The 19351-nt window shown below is 44.4% G+C and overlaps 1 protein-coding gene across 2 annotated transcripts in view; it reads left to right on the top strand.

The window, feature by feature from the left end:
• GMIP (GEM interacting protein) overlaps positions 1-19351 on the top strand; it is an 86914-nt gene that overhangs the window by 50294 nt on the left and 17269 nt on the right. For both annotated transcript variants that reach the window (XM_073588704.1, XM_073588706.1), the window contains 3 exons: positions 5641-5721; positions 15356-15538; positions 18264-18401. In XM_073588704.1, coding sequence (XP_073444805.1) covers positions 5641-5721; positions 15356-15538; positions 18264-18401 — 402 coding nt within the window. The remainder of the gene's footprint in view (positions 1-5640; positions 5722-15355; positions 15539-18263; positions 18402-19351) is intronic.

Genomic DNA, 19351 nt, shown 5'->3' with positions numbered 1-19351 from the left:
GGCTGGGACAGCAGGCCCTGAGTCTGACGGTGATGTGATAGTCCGGCGCCTCCTACTGGCCGAGGCTGGGACAGCAGGCCCTGAGTCTGATGGTGATGTGATAGTCCGGCGCCTCCTACTGGCCGAGGCCGGCACAGCAGGCCCTGAGTCTGGCGGTGCCGTGACAGTACCCCCCCCCCTAAGAGGGGCCTCCGGACCCTCAAAACCCGGTTTGTCATGGTGGAGGAGGTGAAACCTCCTAATCAACCGCTTTGCACGAATGTCACTAGCGGGGACCCAGGACCTCTCCTCTGGGCCGTAGCCCTTCCAATGCACCAAATATTGTACCGAGTTTCTCACTAGACGGGAATCAAATATGCCCTGGACCTCGTACTCCAAGGCGCCCTTGACCAAAACTGGAGGAGGAGGGGACCGGACGGGACGAATTGGGGAGCGGTATACCTTGAGGAGGGACTTATGAAAAACGTTAGGAATTTTAAAAGACTGCGGGAGCTTTAACCGAAACGCTACCGGGTTAATTACCTCTAATATTTCATATGGGCCGATGAACCTGGGACCCAGTTTGGCCGACGGTACCTTAAGTTTGATGTTTCTTGTAGAGAGCCAAACCTTGTCACCAACTCCCAGGTGCGGCCCCTGGGATCGTCGTCTATTAGCTGCCGAAGTCTGTCTAATTTGAGCCCCTTTTAAATTAGAGTTTACTTCGGACCAAATAGTCTTTAGACGATATATATTTTGCTCAACCCCTGGGATTTCCGACATCTTGGCCGAAAATGATCCAAAGCGCGGATGTAGTCCAAGGTTACAGAAGAAGGGGGTGGTTTTGATGGAGCCTTGGTATCTATTATTGAGAGCGAACTCTGCCAATGGCAAATGTTCCACCCAATCTGACTGATGTGTTGAGACATAGCAGCGGAGATATTGCTCCAGCGTTTGGTTGGCACGCTCAGTTTGACCATTCGTCTCGGGATGGTATGCCGAGGAAAAGGACAACTCAACACCAATACGTCTACAGAACGCCCTCCAGAACTTCGAGACGAACTGGGTACCCCTGTCGGATACGATATTTGCCGGAACGCCGTGCAAACGTACAACGTGAAGAACAAACAACTTACTTAAGGTTTCAGAGTTGGGTAAGCCGGACAGGGGAACAAAGTGAGACTGTTTACTAAACCTGTCCACCACCACCCAAATACAAGTTTTCCCCTCGGAGGGTGGCAGGTCTGTAATGAAGTCCATGGAGATGTGGGTCCATGGACTTTCAGGGGTGGGCAAGGGCTGAAGCCAGCCAGCAGGACGGTTATGGGGGGACTTGGCGCGGGCACAGACTTCACACGCTGAGACGTACTCCTTACAGTCCTTGGCCACCGTTGGCCACCAAAAGTTCCTGGTTACCAGCCTAGTGGTATTATTGAGACCAGGGTGGCCTGCCAGGACGGAGTCGTGAGATTCTTTTAACACTCGTAAGCAAAAGGTAGCTGGAACGAATAATTTTTTTGGGGGCGTAGTGTCAGGAGCTTGTTCTGATGACCTACGGATCTCCTCCAGAAGGTCCAGAGATACTGCCGACACGACAATGCCATTAGCCAATATGGGGGCTGGTTCATAGTCCTCGGTGTGTGTGACAAAAGCTGCGGGAGAGGGCATCTGCCCTCACATTTTTGGTTCCGGGGCGAAAGGTGATTAAAAAATCGAACCTGGAGAAAAACAAGGCCCACCTGGCCTGCCTAGGGTTTAGTCTTTTAGCCGACTCTAGGTAGGTTAGGTTCTTGTGATCGGTAATAACAGTAACTTTGTGTTTGGCGCCTTCGAGGAAGTGGCGCCATTCCTCGAAGGCCCACTTGATGGCCAATAATTCTCGGTTGCCAATGTCATAGTTTCTCTCCGTGGCAGAGAATTTGCGGGAGAAAAAGGCACATGGGCGAAGCTGAGTGAGGGCTGCAGTGCCTTGTGAGAGCACTGCTCCCACTCCGACTTCGGAGGCATCTACTTCCACAATAAACGGGTGGTCCAAGTTTGGTTGAATCAACACCGGGTTGGCCACGAAGCACTCTTTTAGTGTAGAAAAAGCCCTGGTTGCCTCAGGATTAGTCACGTCCGCCCCTTTCCGGGTAAGGTCCGTGAGTGGCTTGGCAATCTCTGAGAATCCCCGGATGAACTTGCGATAATAATTCGCAAATCCCAAAAATCGCTGTAGTGCTTTCAGCGATTTGGGTTGTACCCAATCCTTAATGGGTTGAATCTTGGCGGGATCCATGCGGAACCCCTTGCCTGAGACCATGTATCCTAAGAACTGCACCTCTTCGGCAAAAAAAACACATTTCTCAAATTTCGCGAACAAAGAGTTTTCGCGCAGTCTCTGCAGTACTGAACGGACGTGTTGAGCATGCGTCACAGGGTCAGCAGAATAAATCAAAATGTCGTCCAGATATACGACGACATACACCCCACAAATATCTCTGAAAATATCATTGACGAAGTGCTGAAATACTGCAGGAGCGTTACTGAGTCCGAAGGGCATTACCAGGTACTCAAAATGGCCAAGGGGTGTATTAAAGGCCGTTTTCCATTCGTCCCCATCTCTTATGCGGACCAGGTTATATGCCCCCCGGAGGTCAAGCTTAGTAAACCAGCGAGCTCCCAGTAACTGATTAAACAGATCAGGAATGAGTGGCAGCGGGTATTGATTTTTTACGGTTATGGCGTTCAGCTCACGGTAGTCAATGCATGGTCTAAGTCCACCATCTTTTTTCTCTACAAAGAAAAACCCAGCTCCTACAGGTGAGGTGGAAGGTCTAATGAAGCCTTTTCGAAGGCTATCTGCTACATATTCCTTCATGGCTACACGCTCAGGACCAGAGAGGTTGAATATTCTCCCCTTAGGGAGACGGGCACCAGGGACCAATTCAATAGGACAATCGTATTCTCTGTGAGGAGGTAGTTTCTCCGACTCCACTATAGAGAAAACATCTTCATAATCCCTAAACGCATATGGAATGGAGTGGTTTTAATTTTAATCTGGTTTACTGAAAAAGACATACAGTTACTCTGACACCGTGGACTCCAGCGCACAACGTCACCTATGCGCCAGTCAATAACCGGATTATGTTGGTGCAACCATGGCATGCCTAACACAACTGGATCGGATAAATTGTATATAACAAAAATGACATTTGCTCGTTATGTAATGTCCCCACTGACATAGAAATTTCGGCAGTAACGAATTCCACGCCTCCTTGGAATATAGATGTACCATTAATCGCAGTAGTCTGAATAGGCGCTTTAAGCCTTGACAGAGGTACACCAAGGCTCTTAGCAAATGAAAAATCCATAAGGTTGCCAGCAGCACCACAATCGACATAAGCCTTCACACACAGACGTTTCTTAGCAAAAGAAAGGGAAACTGGTAACAACAGTTTGGCCGCATTTGCGGGCAATACCTGACCCCCAGAGCTGTCCAGGGGGCGATGATCCAGGGATGTGGATTTCCAACAGCCAGCATTTTCCTTGAAGCTTCCAAGCTGCAGCATGCTTGAGCCTGAGAGCGACCTTCCAGGCTGTGCAATGTAACAGGTGTTTGGGCCAAGAATCAGCTCAGTCAGGAGGAAGGAAAAAAAAAGTGAGGAAAAACTGCTTTTATATGTGTTAAGTATAGACACAAAAAGCCGTTTTATTTTTGTGGCCGGATATAATGTGACGTCTGCCTGCGGTCTGGACTGCAGCCAGACAGCACCCCGAGAAACACTGAGACCCTTTACCCCTATACAGGGATCTGGATTTATAGCAGAGCCCAGGAGGCGCTGTCTGAATAGGAGCAATGACCAGAGCAGGACGGTCGCCAGAAAGGTGTTCCAATACAGGACACAGAGGCAATGATATCCGAGACTAAACCAGTCAGGCAGAAATGGTATAAAAACAGTAGACAGTAGCAGAGTCAGATTCCAGGCCGAAGCCAGAGTCATAAACCAGGAGGGCAGCAGAGGTACAGAATCGTTAGGCAAAAGCAGAGTCAGAATCCAGGCCAAAGTAAGAGTCATAAACCAGGAGGGCAGCAGATGTACAAAGTCGTTAGGCAGAAGCAGAGTCAGAATCCAGGCCAAAGTAAGAGTCATAAACCAGGAGAGCAGCAGAGGTACAGAATCGTTAGGCAGAAGCAGAGTCAGAATCCAGGCCGAAGTCAGTGTCATAAACCAGGAGAGTCGCAGAGGTACAGAATCGTTAGGCAGAAGCAGAGTCAGAAGTCCAGGCAAAAGTCAGAGTCAGTAAAACAGCAATTCACACAGTAACACGCAGGGGAACCAAGAATATATTCGGCGGCCTGCAAGAGCAGTCCCAAGGTATTTGAGGGATCAGGTCATCCCTTACAGGCCCGTGGCCTGATGATGTCATCCGGACCGCCCCCAGGACCAGGCTGGATGGTAATGCACCAGCCCCTTCATGACTGATCGAGGAGCGAAGCCTGCGTCCAGCGGACGCCTGCGCAGGAGCCTCATGACTATCGCCGCCATCACTCGGGGTTGAAGCACAACGCCTCCCAGAGACCAAGGCCGAGACTGCAGGCCACGGGTCAGCCGGTGATAGGACAGTCCGGGGCCTCCTAGTGGTCGAGGCTGGGACAGCAGGCCCTGAGTCTGACGGTGATGTGATAGTCTGGCGCCTCCTACTGGCCGAGGCTGGGACAGCAGGCCCTGAGTCTGATGGTGATGTGATAGTCCGGCGCCTCCTACTGGCCGAGGCCGGGACAGCAGGCCCTGAGTCTGGCGGTGCCGTGACACTCTATCCAGTGTGCCCTCATATAATGGCTTATTTCTTGGCATCTGCTCTATGCTCTTGAGATTGTGACGGAAGACATAGCAAGCAGTCCTACAATTGATTTTATGGATGTGCCAACAGTCCCACAATGGCTTGTATGGATGTGCCATCATGGAGGAGATGGACTATCTGAATGGGCTGCAGGTATTGCCTCTTGCTACCTGTAGCAAAAAGGACACTAGAAAAACAGAAAACTATAGAAGGAGTCAGCAAGGTTAAAGAAAGAGGAATTGTGTGAGGCCACCACCTGTAATACTATTCCATTGATGGGTGGTTGCCTTGCTGTTACTCTCCATCGCGCCTCTCTTCATTGGCAGCAAAGCTGGTGAAATTGATTCATAATCGCTTCTGCTTCCTAAGTGGATAGATTGATGTCTCTAGAGTGACTTGAGGTTAGACCGTGATGTTCAAGTGTTCACATAATTTTTTGAGCAGTGTATATATATTAGGATGCTTGGCTTACAAAATGGTCATGTGAAATCGAGAACTACTGTGGACGTATGCATCTAGTAGAGTCCCTAAGACTACATACCACAGGGAGACATAAGTAACACTTTAAGGATCCAAAGTCAATTTTTTTATTCTCAGATGTACAAAATCATCAAAAAAACCCACTGTCTGCTATTGTGTGAAATTGGAGGCATACGGAGATATAGAAGGACTCCACAGAGTTCTATGACTGTAATATCACGACTACATACAACTCATAGTTCAGGGCACACAGCCCATTTTTCATTTACACAAAATTAAAAACATAGCAGAAATGTTTTTCTGTTTTTTTTTTAATGTCTTAGGATTCTGTATTGATAAATATGGTATGTGTTCCAGCCTTTATTAGCAAAGAAGACAGAGATTGAGAAGTGGAGAAAGGAGTTCAGAGAGCAATGGCTCAGAGAACAGAAAAGAATGGTGAGTGACGACGTCATGACTTTGACTATATAAAGGTGGCCATACGCATGAGTCTCAAGTTCATCATGTCCAATGATAATTTGAAGTCCAGCATACGGGGGTTTAAACTCAAATAATTTTTATTGTAAATTCATTTAAAATATAAGAGGCGCATGACATTTTTTCTGACGCGTTTTGAGTCAGTCCAACTTTTAATCATCATCTGCAATTAAGAGTTGGATTGATATGAAACGCGTTAGAAAACTTTTCTGTACCCTCAATATTTTAGATGGAATTGAAATAAAGATTTCGGGATTTTAAATCGCCGTGTGCTGAATTTAACATTATCATTGGACTTTATCAAGTACATGTGGAGCCTCACTAGTATAGTTCTGTACCGGCACTTATCACTTGCAGGCTGGATTAATACATGCACATGAATCAAGGGCGAGCTGTTTCTAACAATAAAATTAATCTACACGTAAAGTTTATCATTTCCATATGGGGGAAAGCCAGATCCAAGCTTAAACTCTCCACTCTACAGAGGTTCAAACAGATTGGGGGAGCGGCGTTACCGGACTTTTTTTTATATTATCTGGCTGGACAGATCAAGGCTTTAAGTGAGTGGATGCCCGATAATCACCTACCCAACTCAGAAAGTCATTTGATTCACGTTGCAAAAGTAGATTGCCCATTAGGCTTCCTAGAAGCAGATAAACGTAATGTCCCTCGATTACTACCTTTACTTCGATTAGCGCGGTCAGTTTGGAGGCAAATTAAAAAAGTAATTTACTCTGAGGATTTCACAGCTGAAATGCCACTTTGGAATAACACTTATTTTCTGGTGTTGCTGGGCCACCCGTCTACTAATTTCCGGATTTCACATAATGTTTCCTTGATCAAGTATTTATATGAGGGTAACGTACTAATGTCGTTTGAACAAATTCAATCTAAATATGGTGTCCCGAGGTCCCAGTTTTTTCGCTACCTTCAGCTCAGATCAGCTTTCCAGTCGCATCTACGCTAGGTGAGTTTGGCTCAAATCATCTCATCTTTCCCTCTAATAGGAATCCTTTAGTCGCAGGGTCCCCAGGGTCTCATTTCTGCTTTATATACATACATGCTATCGGTGGGAACCAATTCTGCTATAGTGTCAATTAAGGGAAGGTGGGAGGGTCTCATTCCTGATGCTCAAGATGATTATTTGGAGGAGATTCTTGAATCTCCAATTCGGGTGACCCCATCAGTCAATAATAGAATGACCCAGCTGTATAACATACACCAGTCATATCTAACTCCGTTACGGCTTTTTAAAATGGGTCGATCCCGAACATAAGAATGTTTGAGATGTTGCTTGCTGGACGCAGACTTTATACACATGGTATGGGGCTGCCATATCATCCTATCTTACTGGAGTCAAGTAACGTCGTTGTTGACATCTCTGGTACAAGCCCCTGTTCATCTCTGCCCTCTAGTCTGCTTATTTTGGGTGCTAGACGAAGAAATATGGGGACACTATGTTAAAAAATTTTGCCGCGAGACACTTTCTGGATGGAAAGGTGCTAGCCTTACACTGGATGGGTGGCACACATCCCTCTGTCATGGCGTGGATAGAATTGGTAAACTCAATTATACCGTATGAGCGAACATTATATCAAAACAGGGTCTGTTTAGGGAAATTTGACAAGATGTGTGACAGGTGGAACTCTTCTCATCTTATTGTACTGGGACATGGTGGCCTGGCACCATCATGAATGTCATGGTTAAAATACATGAAGTCATATTCTATGGCATCATATAGCTGTTAATATTACACAAAGGTACTTGGCGGCGGGGCAGGATAGGATAGTTATAGTTTAATTAGGTGTATAATGTCATTTTTGAGATATATGTTACCAAATAGATATAAAGTTGACTAATGTTTTGTGTTCACTTGGTCAGTGGTTTATTATGCGTACAGCAATATATGGACTCATGAAATTGAAATTGTACGAACAATTTATTGTACAAATTTGTTGTCCTTTTGTAATTACCTTGACAAGTGTATATATACTGGCTTGGTTGTATACATGTGTATATGTTGTTTTATTGTTTATAAACAAATTTAAAAAAAAAGTCTATCATATCAGATGATTTCAACCAAAACGATAATTTATCAGGTGGAATTTTACACCTTGCGCTAAAAACATCAGGCCACAATCATTTGTCTATGTCCAGTTCAAAGGCATTTCCTGCTTGATAAAAGGACCCCTTGACCATAAGCAAATCTCATAGCATCTACTGAGCCCCCTATGATTAGAAGTGATCTGTTGTAAATCCTGTAGCGCCACCACAGGGCAAATTTGACATTACACATGGTCCATTCAAATCAATGGGGTTGCCTGCGTAATGCAGTATAGACACAAAAATTGAGCTTGGTTTGAGTTGATACACATGCAGCATATAAATGCATGTTGACATAGGCCATAAAACCTGCAAAAAATAAAATGAGCAAAAACCCTGCTGTAACTAAATAAGTAAATGCAAAAGTGCATCTAAATAATACAGAGTTTTTAGTAATACTGCTTTTGATCAAAAATAGCATGAAAGCCATCCCATCCCGACACGGTAACTATGTTCGGGATAGTCCTACACTGTCTAATATTAAAAACTTTGCCTTGTGTCAAAGTTGACCTCAATGTGTGAACAAGGGCAGACAAAAGGACCGGGTCCCAAACAGTAGACACCAGTCTGAGGAAGCCTTACATACAATTTCCAGCTCAGGAGAGGGAGGCCACACCCCAGCTTGCACAGAATGCAAAAACATACAAAGAAAAAACACAAAAATTGAGCTTGGTTTGAGTTGATACACATGCAGCATATAAATGCATGTTGACATGCTGAAAGTCCCAGCCATGACCCGTTTTCAACGTTCTTACTGAGGGAAGGGGGTTGTTGGCCAAATCCTTGTGACACGTGACCCCATCCATCCTCCCTTCAATACAGTGCAGTCATCCTGTTCTCTTTGCAGAAAAGCACCCCCAAATTATGATGTTTTCACCACCATGCTTCACAGTTGGCACGATGTTCTTGGGGTTGTAATGACAAAAAGACTGACTGGCACTTCCAAGCTACTGTGTACAGGTGCCAACTAAAAGCAGCTACCTCCATTTACAATAATCAAAAAAATCGCACTCTATAGTACTAAAGCATGTCAATGTGAAATATATGAAATATGAATAGCAATACTGCTTCTGGATACTAGGAAAAAATCAGACGCTTAGCACATAATTTGGCCAATTCATGCATGCCCATCAACCAGCGACATTGTGGCCTCAAAACTGATGGGTCCTAACTTGTCTAATGTGAATACCTCTCTAAGACTGAAGTCTGAATTCCTACGTAGATGTGATTACCTGATTAGTAATTAGATGTGATTAGTCTGATTTTATGGGTAGGTAGGACCCTGCTGCAATTATAATCCACCACATGCTGACGGGTGGAGTGCTCGGTCAGAGAGCTAATATACAATGACAAAAAGACTGACTGGCACTTTCAGCTAATGTGTACAGGTGCCAACTAAAAGCAGCTACCTCCATTTACAATAATCTGCTTGGAAATGCCAGTCAGTCTTTTGTGATGGGCATGCATGAATTGGCCAAATTATGTGCTTATCGTCTCATTTTTTCCTAGTATCCAAGCAGCAGTATCACTATTCATATTTCATATATTTGACATTGACATGCTTTAGCACTACAGAGTGTAACTTTTTTTGATAGCTCTTGGGGTTGTACGCATCCTTCTTCTTTCTCCAAATACGGCGAGTGGAGTTTATTCCAAAAAGTTCTATTTTGGTCTCACCTGACCATCTCCCATGCCTCCTATGAATCATCCAGGTGTTCATTCGTTGGTCAACTTCAAACGGTCCTGGACATGTGCTGGCGTGAGCAGGGTGACCTTGGGTGCCCTGCAGGATTTTAAACCATGACGGCGAAGTGTGTTACTAACAATAATGTTTGAAACTGTGGTCCCAGCTCTCTTCTCTTCATTGACGAGGTCCTCCTGTGTAGTTCTGGGCTGATTTCTGACCTTTCTCAGAATCATCCTTAGGCGAGATCTTGCATGGAGCTTCCGTGACACAGTTTTACCACAACAGAGAGGAGCCAGAAGACCGCGGTGTCTGATTCCTCATACTCCTGCACTGATTAGAAGTACTTCACCATCATATTAAATGGTGAAGGTTTCTGCTTGCAGGGGTTCAAAAGGGTTTTCCCATGGAAAGAGGTTAATTTTTATCAATACTATAGATCTTGGAATAATAATAAGTTCCACAATTAATAATAATAATAATAAATTTTATTTCTATAGCGCCGACATATTAAGCAGCACTTTACATTTCTGAGGGGACTTGTACAGACAATAGACATTACAGCATAACAATAATCACATAGATCATAACAGATACCAAGAGGAATGAGGGCCCTGCTCGCAAGCTTACCATCTATGAGAAAAAAGGTAGACACGAAAGGTGGGTGGTAACAATTGCCCTGATTCTTTGGACCAGCCATAATGTTAAGTGTGTAACAGAACGGACACAGAGGGCTAATGGATGCATAAAGCATGTGGGAACATGATGCGGGGAACCTGGTTATGGTAAAACTTTTGGCTGTGCCACACAGGGATAGATTAGGTTAATGTGTTGAGGCGATAGGCCAGTCTGAATAAATGCGTTTTCAGGGCATTATTAAAATTGTGGGGATTGGGGACTAATCGTATTGACCTGGGAAGTGCATTCCAAAGAATTGGCGCAGCACGTGTAAAGTCTTGGAGACGGGAGTGGGAGGTTCTGATTATTGAGGATGCTAACCTCAGGTCATCAGCAGAACGGAGGGCGCGAGTAAAGTGGTATACTGAAACAAGGGAGGAGATGTAGGGTGGTGCTGAGCCATGGAGGGCTTTGTGGGTGAGGGTAATAAGTTTATACTGAATTCTGGAGTGGATGGGTAGCCAGTGTAATGACTGGCACAAGGTAGAGGCATCGGTGTAATGATTGGTGAGGAATATGATCCTGGCTGTTGCATTCAAGACAGATTGGAGGGGGGAGAGTTTGGTAAGAGGGAGACCGATTAGGAGAGAGTTACAATAGTCCAGACGAGAATGAATAAGAGAAACAGTAAGAGTTTTTGCAGAGTCAAAAGTAAGAAAAGGTCGAATTCTAGAAATGTTTTTGAGGTGCAGATTACAAGAGCGAACCAGTGATCGGATGTGGGGGGCAAAGGAAAGCTCAGAGTCAAGTATGACCCCAAGACAGCGGGCATGTTGCTGGGGAGTAATAGTGGAACCACACACAGAAATGGCAATGTCGGTATAGGTACATTAGTAGCGGGAGGAAACACAAGGAGTTCAGTCTTTGACAGGTTCAGTTTCAGATATAGTGAGGACATGATGTTAGACACAGCGTTTAGACAATCGCTGGTGTTTTCTAGAAAGGCTGGCGTGATGTCAGGAGAACAAGCGTATAATTGGGAGTCATCAGCATAGAGATGGTGCTGGAAACCAAATCTACTGATTGTTTGACCAATAGGGGCAGTGTACAAGGAGAAGAGGAGGGGGCCTAGGACTGATCCTTGAGGAACCCCAACTGTAAGGGGAAGATGAGGAGGAGGAACCAGAAAAAGATACAGTAAAGGAGCGGTCAGAGAGATAGGAGGAGAACCAGGAGAGAACAGTATCCTTGAGGCCAATGGAACAGAGCATATTGAGGAGGAGCTGATGATCCACAGTATCGAATGCTGCAGAGAGATCCAAGAGAATTAGCATGGAGTAATGACCATTTGATTTAGCTGTTAGTAGATCATTAGAGACTTTAGTGAGGGCAGTTTCAGTAGAGTGTAAAGAGCGAAAACCAGATTGGAGAGGGTCGAGAAGAGAGTTATCAAAGAGATAGCGGATAAGACGGGAGTGGGCCAGGCGTTCCAGGAATTTAGAGATGAAGGGAAGATTAGAGACAAGTCTATAGTTAGCGGCACAGTTTTGGTCGAGGGATGTTTTTTTAAGTAGTGGATGTATGATGGCATGCTTAAATGAGGAGGGAAAGATACCAGAAGAGAGAGAGAGGCTATATATTTTAGTTAGGTGAGGAGTGACAGCATGGGAAAGGGACTGGAGGAGATGTGACGGAAATGGGTCACTGGTGCAAGTGGTTGGGCGAGAAGATGCAAGGAGCCTGCTTACTTCTTCTTCTGTGAGTGGTTCAAAATTAGAGAGTGAGCTAGATGCAGTAGGGGAGGGAGGACAGTGCATGGTATGAGGTGAATGGGAGATAATTTCCTGTCGGATCTGGTCAATTTTTTCTTTGAAGTAATTGGCCAGATTGTCAGCTCGGAGCTCCGTGGTTGGGGCCTGTATTCTTGGGTTGGGTAGAGAATGAAAAGTGTCAAAGAGACGTTTCGGGTTATTGGACAGTGAGGTGATGAGGGTGTTGAAATAGGTTTGTTTTGAGAGGTGAAGGGCAGTGTTGTATGTTCTAAGCATAAACTTATAATGGATGAAATCTTCATGTAGATTGGATTTTCTCCACATAAATACGGTGCACCTGGAGCACCACTGCAGGAAACGTGTTTCCAGGGTGTGCCAGGGTTGTCGCCGTCTGTGTTATGGTGTTCTATTTATAGGGGGTGCAAATTCATCCAGGGCACTTTGAAGTGTTTCATTGTAATGCTTCAATGCAGAATCAGGACATGAGAGGGAGGAGATAGGGGCCAATGATGACTGCAAGTTCTTCATAAGTTTCTGGGTGTTAATGGCCTGTATGTTTCTATAAGTAAGGACAGTGGGGGTGACCTGAGCAGCCTGGCAGTTCTTGATAGAGAATGAAAGAAGGTTGTGGTCAGAGAGCGGGAGAGGGGAGTTTGCAAAATCATGCACTGCACAAAGCCGAGAGAAGACCGAGTCGAGGGAGTTTCCGTCTTCATGCACAATTGGATGTGTTTAAAAACATGTTCCTGTGCTGAGATAATCTTATAAATGTGCCTGTGCTCTGTATTGTGTAATGGCTGTGTCTGATCATACCACATCTCCTGGGCAGGTGGGGGAGAGTGTACAGACATTACAGCATGGAATCACAAATTATTCTTTCTTTGAAGTCAAACATTGTTTTAAAACAGGCACAGAAATGTTTTACCTCACAAGGAGAATCATTTGCTATCCCGTGCTATAATGTCTGTATACTTTTTTTTGCCTCCTCCCCTGCCCAGGATATGTGGTATGATCAGACCATGTTCCTGAGCTGCCAGACACAGCCATTACACAGTACACAGCAGGAGCACATTTATAAGATTATCTCAGCACCCGAAAATTTTATTGAAACACATCCAATTGTGAAATGTATTATTATTCCAAGATCTATTGATTAAAATGAACTCTTGTTTATGGGCAATCAGAATTGTCAGTGTGAGTTTTATACTGCCTGGTGTGGAGTTGGAGATGTTTGTTGAGGAGGCGTTTTGCAATGTTGTTCTAAAGACTGGTGTTTGGTGATTTGTCTGTGTGCATATCCTCATCCTCTCCTATTTGGTTGTTCCTTTCTTTTACTTACCTATGTTCCACTCTGTTGTTTATGAATGTATATTTGTATGCTTGGTATTTTCATTTATCCCTGTACTTCTTCCCTTGTTAGTCTGGTTTGTGTATTCTTATATACAACTCCTCCCCACTTCCCTGGGTAGGGGAGAGAACAGATAAGGGTTGATTCCACTTCTCCTGATGAAGTTGCAGCAAAATGCGCATAGGGGTGGCAGGTTAGGGGAAGTAAGTCTTTGATTTAACATTTAAGTACTCTTTCATTGTCCATATCCAGCTACAGGATCACTTGCCTACTAATTATGCACTAATTGCACTTTATTTGTTTATTACCTGTTACACCTATCTGTTCCTGCAGTTTATCACCTCACATGCAATTGAATTTCCCTGTTGGGGATTATAATGTGTTTACTTTGGGGTTTCTGATTGAACTAAATGGTGTTTTTCACATTGTCATCCAGGCTTAGTAGCTAGGTAACTAGTGTATTATAGAACTAAACACAATGACTGCTGTGTGTATAATTGAAGAATTATTTAAATTCCCCCTTATGATTTTTTGCCTGCTTAGTGAGTGTTGCTCTGTTTTCTCTAATGTTATATATTTATTTATGTAATAAAATCATTTATTTGTCTAAAAATACTCTATGACCCTCTTTCCCTCCCCCTTTCTTTGTGTGATACGGCATAAAAGGGTTTTTTGATTTTCATTTTAATTTTGAGTTTTTGGACTTGTTATTTATTTCATTGGTTAAGAGGAATTTTTTCTGGTTCTTTCCTTGTTAGTCTGGTTTGTGTATTCTTATATACAACTACTTCCCACTTCTCTGGGTAGGGGAGAGGACAGATAAGGGCTGATTCAGGAGCTCAGCAAGGTATATGGCCCAGACATCTTCATCATTAAAAGTAATCCGGGGAGCAGGGATAGCTAAGGCGCCTCTAGCTTTAGGGATAGGGAAGGAGCCCCTAGCCCCGGGATATCAAACTACAGTGATGTGACACCTAGAACAAGGAAGATTGACAGTCATCTTGTGTTTCTTCCATTTACTAATAATTGTGCCAACAGTTGTTGCCTTCTCACCAAGCTGCTTGCCTATTGTCCTGTTGGCCCATCCCAACCTTGTGCAGGTCTACAATTTTTTCCCTGGTGTCCTTAGACCGCTCTTTGGTCTTGGCCATGGCGGAGAGGCTGGATTGTGATTGATTGTGTCTTTTATATAGATAATGCGTTCACACAGGTGCAATTAATACAGGTAATGAGTGTAGAGTAGGTGGGCTTCTTAAAGAAAAACTAACAGGTCAGTGAGAGCCAGAATTCTTGCTGGTTGGTAGGTGATCAAACACTTAATTACATTGCATTTTTATTACATGAAATATTTAAAAATTATACAATATGATTTTATTGTGTTTATTTTTAGATTCTGTCTCTCATAGTTGAAGTATACCTACAATAACAATTACAGATCTCTCCATTCTTTGTAGGTGGGAAATCTTGCAAAATCGTCAGTGTATCAAATACTTATTTTCCCCACTGTAAGGCTAGTTTCAGACTAGCGTTTCCGGGCGCAGCGCAGGGCTGCTTCTAAGCCCCGCCCCCGGCCGCGCCCCCTCCACCTCCGATCGCATGACTGTGCATGCGATCAACGTACCCTATACTTGGGTTGCATTTTTGTGCGCTGGGTGCAGCGCCAGCAAAATCAGACCAGCACACGATCAGCGCACCGAGCGCTAAGTATAGGGTACCCTGATCACATGCACAGTCATGCGATCGGAGGAGGAGATGACAGGAGGGGGCACGGCCAGGGACGGGGCTTAGCGGTGGCCCTGCGCTGCGCCCGGAAACGCTAGTCTGAAACTAGCCTAAGTGGTAGAAAGCTGTTGATAAATTCCCCCCCATACTGTAGTTTTAAAAAGAGCAGGGCAATGGGAGAAGAGTTCCCTGGACATCTCTCCCCTGTCTTTTCCCAACTTGTCTCCTCTTTATTGACAGCTGTTTTCCTTTACACCAAGAGATTTCCTAGTTACACGTGTTCTCCATATTAGGAAAGTACAAACTTTAATGTTTCCCATTTTGACACAATTTTCTCTTTCCTCACAGGCAGATTCTCTGTCCTCATTACGTAAGGCCAAACAACAGTATATACAACGCTGTGAAGACCTGGAGAAGGCCAAGCAACTGAGCGCCAAGATAGAAGAAGAGCAGCACACGGGCACCTACCCTGGAAGTGCAAGCAAACTTTTGGAGAAACGAAGGAAGTCCCGTGAGGAGGCTCAAATGAAGGTAAGGATAGTAAATGGTGGAAGATTGGTTTACTGATGGAATGACTGCGGTTTACAAATTAGTAGAAATTGATAATGCACAGATACATTTTATAGCCTAAAGTATGTGGACACCCCTTGTAATCAATGAGTTCAGGTGTTTTTACACATACCCCAGTGCTGCAGTCAAGCACAAAGCCATGTAATCACGATAGAAAAACAACTTACCTACCCTATTCCTCTTACCAATCACAGCTGGTAGATGACACCACACAGCTCCTGATGTTGGCAGCAGTGAAGGTGGTCTCTGTTCTTGAACACCACCCATTCTGTTTGATTGACAATGGTGGAGGCACTAGTAAAGTTCCTGCTGCCTGACCAATTGCTAGAGTTGGTCAATGAATTTGGGGGCAAGTCCACTGGCTAATGGAGGCTCCTGCCACTGTAAGGTGCACAGGGTGGTAGTAGTGGGAGAGGGGATGCTATATTCCCAAATCCTGACACCCTACAAAAAACAGTGTCCTGATTCCCTTGTGCTATGTGGGTGGTGCATAGGCATATGACAGCTCATGTCATACCCTTACATACCTTCCTCCTAAAATATGGTCATCCTGTAAGACACCAAAATATTCAGACATGCATAAAACCACATTTAAAACCTTTTCTTTTTAGTAGACAAGTGTCCTTTTTCTTGTCAGCAATCACTGACCCTGCTCCTGGTAAAGGAGTGGTCCCGGTCCCACTCAGTTGGGACCCTGGAATAATAAGTTCAAGTTCTTTATTAAACCGGCCCTTTGGTCCATACAAGTAACAATCACTCAATTGTCCATGGTTACAATCCTTCTCCTCTGCAACCTGGTATGCACATTGGTTTGTCTGTTTTTCACACAGATCCACATGACCCCCTCCCACTGCTCCGGGGGCCCGACACAGATTGTCCAAGTTCTTTTAAACACGAGTTCACATGACCCTGGTCCCACTACTCTGGGCACCTGACACAGAGTGTCCATTTTTCAAACACAATGGCCTGTTGGCCAGCTTACAACTGCTTCAACAGTACAAAAGTTCATGTTCAGAATGGGATAGAGTCCATGGGGATAACGGGACAGAGTCTATGGGGCTGTTGCACACAGTCCATATGATGACAAGAGTATCAGTCCCTTTAAAAATTCACAGTCCTGCAATCCAGCAGGGGGAGCACAATAGCAACTTGGAGGGGGGGAAACTACACACGCAAAATAAAATGTTCGGCTGTACTGGCCAACACTGGCTGTCTCCAGTTATTCAGGGGCTCCTGCCTAAGGGACGCAGAATAGTCCCATTTGATGTGCAAGAAGCACTTACATCCAACACTTTAAATTTCGGCCACCATTTTAAGTACTTCTCTAGTGGTCGTATTCAGACCCAGGTTTTTCCGACATAAGTGGCTGACTGGGCGCCCTGAGACACGTTAACTGCGACCGGTATTTCCTTAGGGGGCTGTGAGGTACTCATTGGCCATATCAACATCAAGGACTTGAGACGCTCTGCCCTTCCGCAGGGCTTCTGCCACACCGACAGTCGCTTCTACCTTGGGGTCCAGCTCCCTGACTTGGGACCTCCGGCTTCCTCAGTCCACCCGGCCGCACCTCCTCTGACTTCTGCAACAGCTGTCGCTTCCATTTGGTTCTTTCTGGTTCCTCATAGAGTGCTATGCCATACTGTTGGCCGTCTTTCTCCAGAGGAAATCCATGATGCTCTATTTCTACCTGCTCACTCTTTTTCTCTCTCACCAACAATGGCGTCTTCACGCTCTCCTCAGGGTATATTTTTCCAGGACTCTGCCCTTCCCTGAGTGGGGTTTAGTTCTGGTTTCTCTTGTGCTTGCAGTAACAGGCGGAGTTTCTTCTTCCGCCGTGTAAGACATTCTGCACGCCAGTCTTAATGAAGGGCTCGCTGGCGTACAATGTGCCGAGTTCAGTAAGAGGTGCATGCCACTTAATGTTTTTGGAAAATCTTCTGAGTGGTGTGTTCTCCGTAATATTTAATGAATTGCATGGGTAGGTGTGGACCATTTTGGAGGAGCGCCTTCAAATGGGCATGAAAACTTTGTGCACAAATTTGCCACTTTTCAAAGCTTTTATGCCAGTTTTTTGGCATAAAAGCCTTGAAGAATTTGCTCCTTGGGGCTCATTCACAAGTCCAATTTTTGTGCATGAGTGCTATCCGTAGCACTCATACCTATAACAGTCAATGGGGCCAAGTGGTCCTCACAGTCAAGACTGATATTGATCTGAGAGTTGGATCAAAATCATCAACGCAAGTCTATGGGTCAGTGAAAAAATCAGACAGGACTTGGATACCATGTGAGTGCTGTCCATTTTTCCATGACTGATAAATATAAGGTAGAGAAACTTTTTTTTTTTAATTGTTTCTCATCCGAGAAAAATTCATGAAATTCGAAAGAACTTCTGATGATAAAAACTGACACACTGACTGATCTCCGATAAAAAAAAAAAAAGAAACCTCGATGAAACTCGGAGTGATTTTCTCATGTGAGAAAATCGCTGCCATCTGAATGAGCCCTTACTGTCAGGTTTTCCTACAGATTGCATGTGATCATTGGGGGTCCCAGTTGGGAGAAACTTTATGATCAGCCGATTCTCGTAAGACCCTTCTACTGAGGACTTGGTTGTATGATTGCCTTTGGTTGACTAATTTTGGGTGTATTAATGTCCCACTTCCTTGGCTTTCTCTTCCCGTCTCAGGCACATGAGGCTGAAGTTACGTACAAATCCTGTGTGACAGACGCGAACGTCCGCAGTGACCAACAGGAGAAGGTCCGGCAGAGAATAATATCACATATCAGAAAACTCATTAACCAGGGGGACCAGGTGATGAAAGAGGTATGTAATGTAGGGCCAAATGTATGGTGTTTGAAAAGGTAATGTAGAAAGACTGCAGGAACTGAGCCACCGCATCCAAAAAATGTGGTACATGAAGTTCTTGCCTCGATTGATGGAGGCAACTAGAAACATCCCAAGGCCTCCCGGACTCACGGAAGCATCATTCAGACATTGCAGAATCTTTATGGAGTGCGGAGTTGCCAAATTTTAAAAAGTTGGCAACTATGATTTAATGAGATCTTGTCATTATGATGATTCTATTGAAATAAGAATATCAATACGATACCCTAATTAATTAAATAACAATTATTAATAAAATTATATCCCCCCTAAAGTGACAAGCGGGGAATCTGAAGCAGTGCTTAGAAACCTTTGGCTTATCAGCTAGTGCAAAACTATAACTCTTGAAGGATCTGTACCCCTCCGCAAAATTTGTAAAATTCCTCCACGCTCCATGGGCTATGTAAAATACTACGTCTTCTTCTGTGATCATATAGAAGCAATGGCAGGATGGAGAAAACAGAAAGAGAACAAAAAAAGTTAATATGCCATGATGAAGATCGGTATATATATATATACAGTATATACGTCAGGGTAGTATGTAAACAGGTCACGAAATGCAACACGCAGACGAAGGCAAGGTGGACACCAACCAACTTAACTGTTTATTTTTCTAATGTGGGTATAAGGATGGGGGGGTATGAACGGCAGGGAAATAGTAGGAGAGCAGAATATTTACAGTATTCAATATACAATATTGTTATCATGCACACAAGAACTCTTATAGTGAATTCCCTATGATATCTGACTAATCACTTATGAGAACAATATTCACACTCTTGAGGGTATTAATACAATGTTCTCCTTTAGTGATACAGGTCCTAGCGTGGGTCTGAGGTTCTTCCCACTATGACACAAGTCCTTCTGACAAAGTCAATCAATGCTTTCTG

Source organism: Dendrobates tinctorius, unplaced genomic scaffold (assembly GCF_039654945.1).
Source record: "Dendrobates tinctorius isolate UK_male_01 unplaced genomic scaffold, ASM3965494v1 ptg000104l, whole genome shotgun sequence".
Lineage (NCBI taxonomy): Eukaryota > Metazoa > Chordata > Amphibia > Anura > Dendrobatidae > Dendrobates > Dendrobates tinctorius.
This window is presented reverse-complemented; position numbering and strand designations above follow the sequence as displayed.